The sequence below is a fragment of the Phodopus roborovskii genome, unplaced genomic scaffold, assembly GCF_943737965.1.
Source record: "Phodopus roborovskii unplaced genomic scaffold, PHOROB, whole genome shotgun sequence".
In the NCBI taxonomy this organism is placed as follows: Eukaryota; Metazoa; Chordata; class Mammalia; order Rodentia; family Cricetidae; genus Phodopus; species Phodopus roborovskii.
The window spans coordinates 17,581,015-17,596,119 of NW_026126460.1; the positions used below are offsets into that span (position 1 = coordinate 17,581,015).

At 37.7% G+C, this 15,105-nt stretch overlaps 1 protein-coding gene across 1 annotated transcript in view; it reads right to left on the minus strand.

Moving 5' to 3' along the window:
- The window catches only part of Abca12 (ATP binding cassette subfamily A member 12), a 158,429-nt gene that overhangs the window by 79,613 nt on the left and 63,711 nt on the right, over window positions 1-15,105 (minus strand). The window contains exons 7-10 of the mRNA XM_051190416.1: window positions 14,833-15,011; window positions 8,726-8,843; window position 6,899; window positions 3,343-3,409 (exon numbers count right to left, since the gene is read on the minus strand). Coding sequence (XP_051046373.1) covers window positions 3,343-3,409; window position 6,899; window positions 8,726-8,843; window positions 14,833-15,011 — 365 coding nt within the window. The remainder of the gene's footprint in view (window positions 1-3,342; window positions 3,410-6,898; window positions 6,900-8,725; window positions 8,844-14,832; window positions 15,012-15,105) is intronic.

Here is a 15,105-nt window from a genome sequence, read left to right on the forward strand (position 1 = left end):
TGGCAGTAAGAGCACACTTTATTGGTCATATGGTATCATGTAATTATAGTTCATGTCACAACTCAGATTTTTCTTTTTATCTTATTTTAGTTTTTTGTATGGAAATGGACATTGAATACAGGGCATCCTGTATGGCAGGAAGGGCTCTACTACTGAGCTACTTGGCCAGACTCTTTAAAAATTACATTTATTTATTGTGGGGAGGGGGAGAGAAGAGGTACATAATCTACAGAACATAGCAAGAGAATTTTCTGAAGTTGGCTTTCTTTTTACATCGTCTAAGTCCCAGGAGTGGGATTCAGGTCACCAAGTTGTGTAAAAAAGTACCTTTACCCACTGAGTCATTCTGCTGGATCACAAAGTTTTGTTTTGAAGCACTCATTTTAAAAGCTCTTGTATAAGTATTGCCTTAACTAGAGACTGTGGAAAAATGCCATTTTTGAGTGCCTTAGATATTTAAGCTTTAGATGGTTTGCCTCATCATTTATCAAAGCCTCCTTGTAATCAATGCCATTTATCAATTCAGAAAAAAAGGACAGAAGAGTATAGGCTTAGATTAACATATAGTTTAAATAAAAGAAACCATCTATTCCAAATCAATTCACCTCATAACTAATAATAACCCAACAGGAATAGGATGGCTAGCAATACTGACTTCATTGTACAGATTAGCCATAGAATACCAACTCATGCCTGCATGCATGGTGTTAGCCAGTCAAGGTCATAAGAGCAGTATAGAAAGAAAGAAACAGGAATGGAAGGAAGAATGGATGGGAGGAAGAGAGGAAAGAATGGAAGGAAGGAAGGAGAGATAGAGAGTCTGGGGGAAGAAAGGAAAGGATTCTGAGCCATTGTTTTGATATATATATATGCAAATGCCACTGTCTCGTCATAAACATCCTGTGAGTCCTTTAAACTATTGATTTCATATCCTTTATACAAAATATTTTCTTTTTCACTAAAGTGTTTATAATAAAAGGTAGGCTATGGATATACATATGCAGGTGTGTACACACATGCGCAAGTGGGCACACACACATAAATCTAAAAAGACATGAGTACACGAATAGTGATGGAGAAATTTGAGAAGAGTAATATTGAGTAGCTGTTAATAGAAAATGCTAAACCAAATGCCTTATTATCTTGTTCCATCATTGCTGTGGTGTAATTATTTTAAAATGGAAATGAAAAGTTCAAAGAAACTCCTTGATTTCATCAATCACGACAAGAACCATCTTACAGGTATTGAATTCCTTCTAATAAACTGACAGCAACTGCTGAGGAATTTGCAAGACAGAAGTGCTGAGTATTGTCAATGCTAATGCATGTCTGCAGGCTCTGGTCGGGATACCTAGCATCAGCAATACACAACCATAGTGTCAATGTAAAGGATTTTTAAAAATAGTATTATATATGATGGCTATGTAGGATGTATATCAAAAGACCTGGCTATCTGAAACATGACAACTGAACTGAAGTGATATGGCCCAGGAATTCTGTGAGAGACCTAGCTCAGCCGGTACAGAGAAGGGGGGAAATGGCAGGAGAAACAGCAAGTGTGTCTTGCCCAGAATTTACCTTTGGTTAGAGATCTTTCTATTAAATTTTATCTTAGGAAAAAAATGGTCAAGGTAAGTATTGTTGTTGCTAATTTAGTTTAAGTATGATGTAAAAGCAAAAATTATGCACAGTTATGAACTACAAAGCAGTGTTTCATTATGTACACATTATATAATGTTTAAATGATTTTGTTTGTCTTCTCATCATTTATTATCCCTTCACAGCAAAAGCATTCAAAAATCCTTTCTTCATGCTTTTAATAATAGCTTTATTTTATTTATTCTGGATGTAATAATGCACACCTTTATCCCCAGCACTCTGGAGATAGAAGCAGGCCAATCTCTGTGAGTTCAAGGTCAGCATGGTCTAAATAGCAAGCTACCATCCAGCCAAGGCTACACAGTAAGACCTGTCTCATTTTTAAAAACTTTATGTGTATGGGTGTTTTGCTTACATGTATGCTAGTACACCAATGTGCATAGTTCTTGTGGCAAAGAGATGAACACATTGGATTCCCTGGGACTGGTGGTACAGATGACTGTGAGTTGCCATATGGGTGTTGGGAATGCAAACTGGGTCCACTAAAAGAGCACTCAGTGTTCCTCCCTGCTGAGCCACCTTTCCAGGCCTTCCTTTTGCTCTTTGAAGTGTGCAGAGCATCACCACTCCATCTTGTCACTATATCTAGTTAGTATGCAACAACATTGTGGAGCTTCGTAGTGTTTCTCTAACTGTGTTTTAGGACCATTGAGCAGCCTCTCCTTGCATTTTTACTCTTAGATTTTACTTGTGCAAATTTCCACTACTATTTGGGGTGACTAAATTCTGAGAACTGCAATAGCATGATTTATCAAGCTAAAGCAACCTTTACCTATAAGACCAACTAGTCTCTAAATTTACCTTGAGCTACACATATCATCCTAAACCTGATACTACAGGAAACTGCTTGCATTCCCTATCCTAATTATAAGTTACTTCTGAAATCTGCTCACATTTGTGATTGTTAGATACCATGGCTACGGCCATCATTTCCTTGGAAGTTCAAAATTAAATGATTTTTAATTTTTCTTATGTGAACAATACTGAAAGCAGACAAAGTTTGCATTATCTTGATTAGGCTATAAAGTATTTTGACTCTTTAAAACTCAAAAGAATTGGCAATGTAAAAAATCTGGATGTTGCTATGGTATCGAATTCTGCATGTTGACATTCTAATTTCCAGGGTTATGATGAGCCTAGAAGGTGCCATTTTTGAGGGCAGAACTCTTGTGAATGGGATTGGTGGCCAAAGAAAGCAGCCTTGGAAAGGTGCCCTTCATGATCCAGGAAGTAGGCTCTGATACCAAATCTACTCCCTCCATGAAGCTGGGCTCATCCAGAAAAGTAAAAAATAAGCCTCTATTATTTATAAGCTGCCCTATCTATGGTATGTTGCTACAGGGACTGAACAGGCTAAGATAGATGCTTATATATTTTTCAGAGGGAAATACCTTATGAATCTGGAAACAAGTTCCTACAAGACTCTACTCACAGGCACTGAGTAACCCTTCCAGACATGTCAGGTTACATCAGTCGTACAGCCTTAGAACAAGAAGAGTTCTTCATGCTGTGTCATCCAAAGCATATTGAATACTACATCCAAATTGGTTTCAACTTCACTACAGCTTGATAATGTCCTCTGACTCTACCGTTGCATGGTTTTCTATGCTGATAAGATAGTAGAGTTTATGAATTATTTTGTTTATTCAGCCAGTTAACTCACAATTTGAAAACACAACTTACTGTGCAGCCAGACTGCTTGGAGACAGTGACTGTTCATCATCACTCCACACATGCGTTGAATTGTCACCTACAGTGATGATACATAGGTAAACACTTCATGTTTTTGTTCAAAGACTCTTAACTCCTCACCCCCAAAATTATCATCTCTATTCAAATTAATAGTGAAAATGCAAAATGGTATTCATGTTACTTTTGTTGCAGACATTTACCCACCTTAGGGAATTTCTAACAATTACTAGAAGATTTCTAACAACTTTTGTTATTCACACATTAGCCCACCACATTATTTTGTCTTGAGACCGCTTTTCGTAGGTGATTTTCAGAAACCATAAGGAAGATTGTGAACCAAGTAATTTGTTAATCAAATAAAACCATTTGCAGTCTAATGTGTCATTGGATTGTTTTGTTTGTTTGTTTTTCTGTGACCCCCTTCCAGCCACCTCAATTGTACACTTCAGATGTAGACCTAGGAAATAATTGCCATCACTAATCTGTACTTTCTTTCAGAAAGCAGGGAGGGATTACTGGGCCCAGTTATGAATGAACATTGGCCAATGTAAACAGGAGAGGATTGTGTCATTATCTCAAACAAGAAGTTGCAGAGGGTGGAGGGAAACTACTAAAGCTCAATGTAATGGAATTGTATGTGGAGTCTCCCTCGCCCCTCTACTGGGGTTTAAAAGGTCACTGCCTCTGCTTGTTGTGTAAGTTGGATTGTAAAGAGGAAGCCACATGAAAAACTGGAAATGGAAAATTCTTTAAGCAGTCATGGCAAAAATGAAAACATTAAAGCCACCTGACTTAGGAAGACTATCAGCCTCATCTTCAGATACTGCTCACAATGGACCAGCATGCTTGGACACTTATTTTTACAGGGGCCTCCCTGTTTCTATATGATCTTAAATTAGCAGATTTACTGATTCTCCTCTTGTTTCCAGGTCATGTGTCCTACAATCTTATGAAAATGTTCTTGTGCCAAGCTCTGCAGGCACTAATTGTTTGATGTTTTCTGTTTTAGTAAAATAAATGTATACATAAAAGAATACCCCAGAATTTAATCCCTTCCCCACCCCGGTCCCTTTGTGTCTAAGTTGGCTTGGCCTCTAGTATCTGACAGAGTGGCCTTTTCAGTTTTCCTGTTCAGTGGAGTGAATTTTTCTGAGATTTATCCAAAGAGCACGGAATATTATTGTCCTACCTATAGAACATGTAACATTGAGTTAAACGACTAGCAACAGAGACATTCAGAATAAATAACTCAATCAGTAATGCTAATACTACTACTTATTAGTATATATATATTGAAAAATTAAGGACAGAAATCTATTGAGATTTATGGGTTTTCCCCCAATGGGAAAGGTGTGCAAAACCATTTCCCAAGGTCTATCTTGCTCATTTTGAACTTCTGTGTGAGGCTCTCAGGAGCTTTGTTGACATTTGTGCATTCTCTGGTTATGGTGTTCCTCTTTATTCATCAAGCTATTAAAGTGACTAACTAATAGAAATTAACTTCGTGTTATCAGCGAGCCTTAACTCCAAACTTAAACAGAAGATTTTGCTCTATCAACCAAGGGCTATAAAGTATTGTGGAAAGAAAATTCTTATCAGTACACAAAACAGGCCAAAATGAATGGAAAAATAGTTTAAAAACTATTAAAAAGCAATATTTTATTTATAGGCTTTGTAGAATCGGTGTGTGTAAAATGGTGCCCACAGACATCTAGATAACCCTTTTGTACCAGTATTTTTTTTGTAATTATTATTACCTTTGGGACAGCATACAAAGAAATGGGTCTTGCTGTGATGTTTTCTACTTTTCCCATTCGTTTATATTTCTCATGCATACTAAAGTATGAGAGCAGAAGTCAACTTTGAGGATTTCTACCTCTACTTGTGGGTCCCAGACTGAACTCATGTCATCATTCTAGTCAGTAAGTAGTCATTGATCTGTCTGTTGGCCCGTCACTGTGACATTTTCGTGTGTGTGTGTGTGTATGCTTGCATGTGTGAATATATATATACATATATATAGTAAGTATATATATGTATATATATATATATATATTTATACTTTATATCCATGTACTGTCCACTGCTTTACTTCACTCTCTTCTTTATTCTGCTCGCTGAACCCTTCCATCCTTCCAAATAGCACCCTTTTGCTTCCATGATACACATCCTACTATTATCTCTTATTTTTAGCTCCCTTTAGAGTCTTTCTCCTTTTTTATAGCCTCCTTTATAATTTTCTGTCTTTCTACCTATTGTCTGTCTGTCTATCTATCTATCTATCTCCTATTTATCTACTTAAACGTAAATAACCATGATAGTTGTCTTTCTGAGCCTAGCTTATTTAATTCAACATAATGCTCCTTTGTTACGTTATTTTCTCTACCTATTCTTGTAGTAATAGCTATAAGGCCTGTTTCCATATCCTGGGTGTTATGAATAATATGAGTAAACAATGATGTACAAAGACATCTGTGCTGTGCTGGCTAGAAGCCAGAGAGGATTACTTTGCTTTAATAATCAACTTTTAATTTCTTATTTATCATTGCACACGTATGCAGTATATGTGTGCATGTTGGTGTGCATGTGACATAACACAGATGGGGAAGTCATCTGGTTTTCGAAGTGAGTGCTTCCCCTGAAGCAATCTTGCCCATCATGTTTTTTCAATTAAAATAATGTTTCACTGGATTTATGACTTTGCAAAAAAAGCACATTCCCATGATTCACAAAAGTGACCTCTGATCCTGAAACCCACTCTTCATAAAAGTAACCAGTAGAGCTTAGTATCCAAAATCCAGGGACCCCAGATTGGGCAGAGTACAGAATTAGACCCCTTAAAACAAAGAGGGAGACTACACCATCTCTGTGTTTTTCTGGCTGATGTGGAGGCTTCTAAAGATGCTTTAAGTGTGCTTCTAACTCAGGCTGGCTCAGAGGCATGTCATAGCTATCAGGAAGTGAGGTATATGAATGTGTAGGATGGTAGGGGATGGCCATAAGATGTGTCATGTGGGAGGAAGGTGGCATGGCATGTCACACCCCATCAGTGGCAGGAGATAAGAGCGGTTTTAAGGTCTGATGACAGCAGATACTGGTGTGTCCCAATGAGCAACTATGTGCCCCAGTGTGTCTGTGTCTCTGAAAGGAAACATGAGTGAGGTCATCTATAAAAAAAAAAGCTGAAGGGACCTGGCTTTGGGACTAGGTAGGTCCAGCGTCCACTCACAGACGGACCTCTTGCTGGTGGAGTGACGTATATAATACCAATGTCCTTGGCTGTGAAATGGGGGTAATATCTCAGATTTTTTTGATAATAAAATCACTTAGTGTTAGAGACAGTACAATTAGCTTCTTCATTTGAAAGAGTGCTGCTGTGAGAGCTGCAGGAGCCAACCAGCTCCACTATGAGTCACTCTCTCTGACTCAAGTGAATGCAAAACCTAGGCAATGAGTGCATACCCTTCCATATATACAGCTAGAAAGCAAAGACTAAAGATGTGGGGACCTGGCTGAGGTGGCAAGTGCCTGCACTGTGGTCAGAGACTCTCATGTAGGTGAATTCTCCTTATTGGTTTGAATTTGAGTTTCCTGAAGAATTCTTAGAAATACCTGTAGAAAACCTTCAAAGCCTGGGAAAGTTCTGTTCAAGCAGGTAGGGGCCTGGAATTAATGTCTAGAGAAATAGACTTGAATGCATCCACACTGCTACCCCAGACTGATGACCTCACAAACACATTCATTTAATAACAAGGAGGAGTTAAACACATCCAGTCTTGCAGATAAAAATACCTTTTCTGGTTGCATTTTCTAGTCACCTTGACCATCCAATGGCATGCTTTAATACTTTCTAAGGTCACTTAGCATAGCCATAGGTATAAATCGTGGCCATTGTTAAACATGAAACTATAGAAAACTGAATTACATCATTTACTGGGAAAGGGTTTTGCTGTCACATTAGTAAGAAGTATTATTTACTTCTGGCCTCTAAGACATGGATAAGCTTTTGTCTTTGGGGCAGGAAAACTTAACTGGGTCACTTTGGTTTATATTATTTTTATCAATTATGTCATTGTTATTATTATTTATTATAAAGTCTAAGTTCAAAGATGAAAAAAAGAGAACGGACAGAGAAATGTGAAATCCTCAAGTCTTTAAAGTAAAAGGACTGAAAAACAAAAGAGGAAATAATTAGCACACTCCCTTGTTCTCCAGCCCAGAATTTTAAGAGAGTAAATCTCTTCAAGTGTTCATAAAAACATTAACATTGGAAAACAATCAACCATGCAAGACAGCCATTAGTTCTGTAGCTGGAGATAGAAAATGTCGCTTTACCAGCAGACACTGGTATCTAAGCATGTCGACCTCTACCCTAAGAGTTCTTCATGGGCTTCTAAAGCCTGCTTTTCATATGGTACCTGAGACAATACGAGGTACAGTCTGCTTTTCATCTCATGCTTCAGGGTGCTTTCTTTAGAATCCAAAAGCAGAAGTCTACTTGTTTAAAAATTGGCAAATGCAGACAAGAAAGCATACTTCTAAATTCATTCAGAAAAGGTAAATGTTAACCTATGTTTGCTTGCGCAGTGGGGATTTGCTCCTCACAGCTCCAAACCTCTGTGAGCCTGTGTGTGTCCACCCAACTGTTTCCATGTAATTCCTAGGTAATGATATTCTATATATTCAAAGGTGACATTTTCTAATTCCATTGCAACATTCTATATTTTGTCATACTGGGGTGAATGACTTTTACTGACAGAATAATTATGCTCCGATATCTACCATGTATTTTCAAGAGGTTGGATGAGTGTATATTTTTACCATTGAAACATTCTGCCTGATTTTTTAAATTCAAATTCAGAAATGAGGTCACATGCCAGGTGTCATGGCCAAGGACTTCAATCCTAGCACTTAGATGACAGAGGGAGGCAGATCTCTGTGAATTGAGTTCAAGGCCAGCTTAGACTATATAGCAATTTCCCATACAGTCAAAGCTACATAGTAACATCCTGTCTCAAAACAAAACAAAACAAACAAATAAAGAACACAAATCTTATAATTTAGTTTAGGTATTTGTTCCAAAGAGTGATGATAGAAATCTACTTGTTAATGCTTACTATCTGATATTCATTTTCTATCCTAAGCATGAAAATAAATTTACAAGGTAAGAGAGCTCATTTTTACATAAAGAAAATCCCTGGGAACTCATCCTTTTTGGGGCAATGGCTTCCTTTCACATTTTAACTCGAGGCATAGACTTATAGGTAGCATAAATCCTCATCCAGGACTAACACTGTGTATACATGATTACCTCTGCTTCATTTTTTCTGATGGGCTTTGTGACGCTGCATTTAATCCACTAAGATGAAAATACAGTACCTTGTGCTGGGGAGTCCAGAGTGTTCAGCAGATGCTTAACAGACTTCTGGAGGGTGCTGAATCCTTCGTCAGTGTGAACACGTGGGTAAAGCTTCTGCACTGCCAACAGCACCCTAATTAGTAGAGAAACAAATTAAAACAGATTGTGATGCAGGGCTTACAGACAGAAACAAAAGGTTATCCAAGGAGAAAATGGCTACAGTATAGAAAATGATTCCTATAAAAGACAAGATGCTGCTTTTGTAATTTAATTACTTCATTGTCTATTCATGCACAAAATCCCCCAACATTGTTCTTGAACCAGAACAGAGAACTTTATGTTTTCAGAATTGTAAAGACTTGTACTCAAGGACCTTGCAGTGAGGGAGCAAAGGTCTTGTCAGGTGCTTGGTTTTTGGTTTTTCCAGTTAAGAATTATAAACAAGTGGCTAGGAAAGAAGCAACCCACACTGAACTGAAACCTTTTTTTTTTTTTTAATTAAAAGAAGAAATTAAATGCTAGAAACTATTTTTTTTTTTTGTTAAAAGTCAAGCCTAGATCTAGTTTGAGGAGTAATTATTACATAAGCATGTCATATATATGAATATTTTGCTAAAGAAATGATAATGGTTTTAAAAAGCAGAACTTGTGCTAATTAAGATTGTGTTCTGTCTCTTAAGTGGCCCACAGGCACCACTCCAAACACGGCTCAAAATTCATCTCAAGACACCAGCACTGGCTTTCTATGAGTTATGTAACCAATAAATACGTGCAGTCGCACTGGGCACAGACAATCAGCAATTCACTTTTGCTTGAGTTTTTCCTTGTTTCCAAGGAACAGCTAATTATTAAAGAATTCCTTTTGTCCCTTTATGGTCATTGGTTCATTTCAAAAAGAGATGTGGCTATTGCATGAGGATGCCTGAATCTCACAAATGTGATTTTTATACCAACAATCAGAGCTAAGTCAGCTTTTACCCTTGAGCCATCTTGCTTGTCCCTGGTGCTTTGAGTATTAACTGTTTGCCATTGAAGAATTGATGCAGCACAAATTATCCACTAGTTTCTTTGTAGACGGAGTTTCTGTTCTGCCTCGTCCCGCCACCCTTTAGTCCCAAATAAACACACAGAGGCTTACATTAAACATAAACTGTTCTGCCAATGGCTTAGGCTTCTTACAGGCTAGTACTTTCTTAAGTATTAACCCATAACTATTAAAAACCCATAACTATTAATATATGCATTTCTTCATTGCCTTCTCTTACCAGAGTATACCTGGACCTGTGACTCCTTCCGCAGCTACACCGCATCTCCCTGGTGCCTTCTCTCTGCTTCCTCTCCCCAGAATTCTCATCTGGTAGCCCTGCCTATACTCCCTGCCTAGCTACTGGCCAATCACTGTTTTATTCATCAACCAATAAGAGAAACATATACAGAAGGACATCCCCTATCATCTCATGCTATCTACAACCCAAGAGAGCACAGCCAGCCCCTCCTCTACCTTATAATGGGTCACATCTGAACCTGAAACTACCACAAGTTCACTGGCAAGGCAAGATGCCACCACAATTCTCTTTATCAAGTACCTCATCAGTAAGCACAACACTTTCTCCAGCACTTAAGTCAGTGTGTGAATACAGGTATCCAGAGAATTCCAAAATATTTTTGGTATCTTTAATATCTTTAAACTGAGATCAGTTTACTCTTAATCCCCTAGAGATGAATAAAGGCTAAATTGTAAGTGTCTCTTAGGTGATTTCTAGCATATATAATTTATATAGTATATATGATATATATATGTATGTATGTATGTATGTATGTGTGTGTATAACTCTTGTGTTTATGTAGTTTTAAATTTTGGTTCTCTGGTGCTTCCATAAAGCTAATTTGATAAGCCTAACTTTGCAGATGGATACAGTTTCAAAAGTTCAATAACTAACCCAGGTTATCTGTCTGGTCAGTAATAAGCAGAGCTGGCCTGGCTGATTTCAAAGTCTCTATGAGATCTCTGGCACAGAAACTACATCCACAGGGATGGGGAGGAAGGAGATAAAAGAGTCCATGAACAGAAGCACAGTCACTGCAGACCTATTAACCCAGGTGTGTTAGACATGTTAACCCAGTCTGTATTGTATCCTCTTCTGCCTTCTCTGTGTAACAGTCAACATTTATGCTTCTCCAAGAACTTACTGATTCCATTGGTGGTTCAGCAGTGTCATTCTAGTCTTCGAAGAATTTCCTGGTTCTTAATCTTTGAGTTCTCTCTGGACTCTGGTGGCCATGGACACCAGATGAGTGGGCTTCATGTTATAGATTTCAACTAATCTTGCTCCTTGGCCTAACACACCTGATCTACTGTTTCAAACTGAAAGAATGAATGTGTGGCAATACATGACAACCAGCATCATTGTTACCAATATTATTAGTAAACAACTAATTAGTCAGTAGACTAAATTTATTTCTAGCAAATTCAAACACTAGTGATGCCACCTCTCATCCTCTCTGAAATACTTTGAAGCACAGATCAAGATATATTTACTTTATTTTATAGGTTTGCCCCATTATTTATTGTGTAAAATGGAAAGTATTCAAAGCGAGTCGCTTTCTACATAAGGAAGATTTTTCTAAACGTTTCATGACTCCTATTCTAGTGAAACCTTTTCCTCATAAAAGCTGGGTCTCATGTATGGCCTTTCATACACCCTTCTGAGTTTGCTTATTTCTGCTAATTACTGTTGTAATCTTACAGCCTAATCTTGGGGCGGGGTTGGCTCATGCCTTTAATCCCAGCACCCAGAGGCAGAGGCAGGCAGATCTCTGTGAGTTCAAGGCCAGCCAGCCTGATCTTAGAGTAAATTCAAGGACAGTCAGGACTGTTACACAGAGAAATACTACCTCAAACAAACAAAGAAACCTAATCTGATTTTGAAGATTATCATCAGTATACAGATTACAACGCAAAAAATAGAGGTTAAAAAAAGGAAATGAACTATCTACAGGGCCACTTGACCCTTCAATTTGTGCAACAAAGAATAAAATAAGGCAATGAGACAATAATTTGGTGATGAAATTTTGAAGAAATTGTGACTTTTAATGACACTACCAATTTAGTAATAATAATAAATATTTTACTTTAAAATGTATTCCAATAAGAATCTGAAATATTTAGTTTGAAATTTTCTAATAATCACCTTCCTTTCAAAAGCTAGGAGAAACCAAATTAATTTTAAGACTAACTTTTATTTAACTGAAAACACAAAATTTCATCACTTGGCATTTAGTATTCAATATAAAAATTAATAAAGCACTTGAAATTTTTTTTATTATACTGCATCTTCAACCTTCACATGTGTTTTGCACCGAGAGAAATGTCTCAGTGCTGACTCACTATTAGCAAAAGCTTTGCATCATATTCTTTCTGTTTTCAAGTGAAAGTGTTTATTTTGTAAAATCACAAAGTCCATGTATTGTTCTTAGAAGGTATTGCTTCTGTACAGATGATTGTGTATGTAGTGGTGTGTGTGTAAGCAACAAAGTGAGGGGGCCCGTGTATAAGTTTGCAGTTGCACGTGTCCAAGCACATAGAGCTAGGGACCTGAAGATGATATTAGGATGTCTTCCTCCATCATCTCTACCTTATTGCAACACAACATGACCTCTAAGCAAAACTGAACTCAACCAGGCTGACTCCTGTAATCGTCTGTCTCATCCCCCAGTGATGGAATCACAGGTATGCACAGTCATGTCAAGATATTTACATTAGGGATTTAAACTTCTGTCTTTGTTCTTATGTAGCAAGTGTTCTTTCCCACTGAACCATCTCCATAGACTTGAAAACAATGATTTTTAAATGAATAATCTAGTGCAGGGATGAATTGAAAGTGATCAGCTCTAAGATGCTACCACCTGACCACATGGAACTGTTGAAAGTTAAAATATTGGTATTCCCTTTTCAGATTTATTTTTAATTATGTGTGTGAGAGGGCATAAGGTGCACATTAGTGAAGGCATCCCTGGAGACCAGAGGAAGGTGTTGGATCCTCTACTACTGGATCTATAAGTGGTTGTGAACTACTTGATGGGGTTCTGGGAACCAAACTCAGGTCCTCTATAAGAATAGTATATACTCTCACCCTCTGAGCCGTATCTCTAGCCCCAAACTATTAGCATTCTTAATTGAGATGCTTTACATCAAGTTTAGATTTCATTAAACTTACAGAATTTTGAAACAGCAAAATCACACATTCAAAATGTTCCCAACTTATTTAAAAGTTTTCTAACGGCTAAATTGTGCACGGGTTTTAAATTCTTCAATTAAGGCTGAGTTGTCAGTTCCTCTGTCACCTTAGCCCATGCCAAGTATTCAGAAACCTGCACTGATAATGATATCAAACTAGAAATATCAAATATGTAAATTGATAGAAATTTACTAGATCACTAAGAAAACAATGTTGTTTAATTGGACAAAAGTCACTTGCCACTCTCTTGTAAAAGTAATGAACAGAGTGGGAAGAAAAATTTACAAATCATATATCTGGTTAGAGATTTACCTCCAAAGTATGTGAGTAACTGCTACTGTGAAGTATTGAAAGTTAAAAACCACCAGGGATTTCGAAAGGTATTTATTTTTAGAGGGCAGACAAATGGCCAGGTGTTTAGTGAATAAACAAAAGGCAAGAAGTGTTGGTGAGGATACAGAGAAAGAGATACCTGGTCACACAGTTTGTAGGAGCATTAAATTGTGCAGCAAGCTCTACAGAAAATGCTGTGGAGTCTTCTCAAAATATTAATCATAGATCTACCATATGATGGAGCAATCCCTCTTCTGAGTCTATATTTACCCCTTGGAAAGTGGTGTAAATGATCATTGAAATATGAAAGTATCCCTTATTATGTAGCAAGAGCTGATCTTGAATTCACTATTCTATTTCAGCTTCTCAAGTAGTGTTTCTTAAGTCTAGATTCTCTTGATAGTATAGTACTGAAGTTTTTCATGACACTGTGTGACTCTAGAATTTATTTTTACTGGATTTCAAATATGTCAATGAACTATTTTGCTCACTTATTCTTTGTATAGATATTTGTTTTCCCTTCAACTTCTAGTTCTTATGAATAAACACTGAGAAAAAAGGCATCATGTAAATGGGCCTCTAATTTTCTTAAGAAACCATCATAGAGCAAAACTAGTGCTGTTCTTCATGGGAAGATGTGATGCTGTTTGTTTATGTCAACTTGACACAAATGGGAGTTATCTGAAAGGAGGGAGTCTCAACTGAGAAAAGGCATCCATGAGATCTGGCTGTAGACAAGCCTGTAGCGCATTTCCTTAATTAGTGATTGATGGTGTAGGGCCCAGTCTATTGTCGGTGGTTCCATCATGGACTGACTGTACTGGTTCTATCAGAAAGCAGTTTGAGCAAGTCATGTAAAGCAAGCCAGTAAGTAGCACCCTTCCATGGCCTCCACATCAGTCTCTATGTCTCTGCTCTATTTGTGTTTCTGTCCTGACTTCCTTTGATGAGGAACAATGATATAGAAGTGTAATTTGAATAAAACCCTTTCTATCCCAACTTGCTTTTAGTCATGGTAGTCCATTGCAGCAATAGAAACTCTATGACACCATCTGTTGACTTAGAAAGACCATCTATGAGGGAAGTCAATCCCATTTAGGTGACTAGAGCAAACTTTAACCAACAGGTAGGGCTGTTTTATATTGAGAAATACAGAACAAACTCCACAGAGATGTTTTATTCTTAGTTAGCTCAGTGACGTGTGCACAGAGCTGAGGTTGTCCCAAAATGATCTTGAGCTACTGAACCAAGCTGATTCTTCTCTGTGCCTCATTCTTGAAAACCCCAGGACACAAAATGATGTGTAGTTCTGAGGAGAGTGTTCCTCCGACTTCTCATGGATGCCTGCTGGCTTCAATGAGCAAATACAGCGTGTCTTTCGTCTTTGCTCAGCTGACACTCTCATCTCCATTGCTCAAATCTGCAGCAGGGTGTTCAAGAACTGCTTTTCCAATGTTTAAATGACCTAGCTGACAGTAATTCTCACAGGAACTATTTTTTAAAGACTTCTGTGTGAACAGTTGCATTCCATTTAACATCCCATTAACTTACCTGTTTGCCTTTTGAAGAACGCCAAGTAGACCGCTCAGTGAGGTGTCATTTCGAAACACATCTGGAAAACTCGACAGAAGCTGCCACACTTCTCTTTGCTGCTGCACTTGGGAGAAAAAGGAGAGCACCTGGACAAGCCCCTGGAACACTCTCTTCTGGTTGTCAGGGTCACTGGACATCTTCAGCAGCCAAACCACAGAGAAAAAAAATGATACGTTGACATTTGTAGTTGTATGATTTACTGTCTTTAAAAAGACTTTTCGTAACTATATT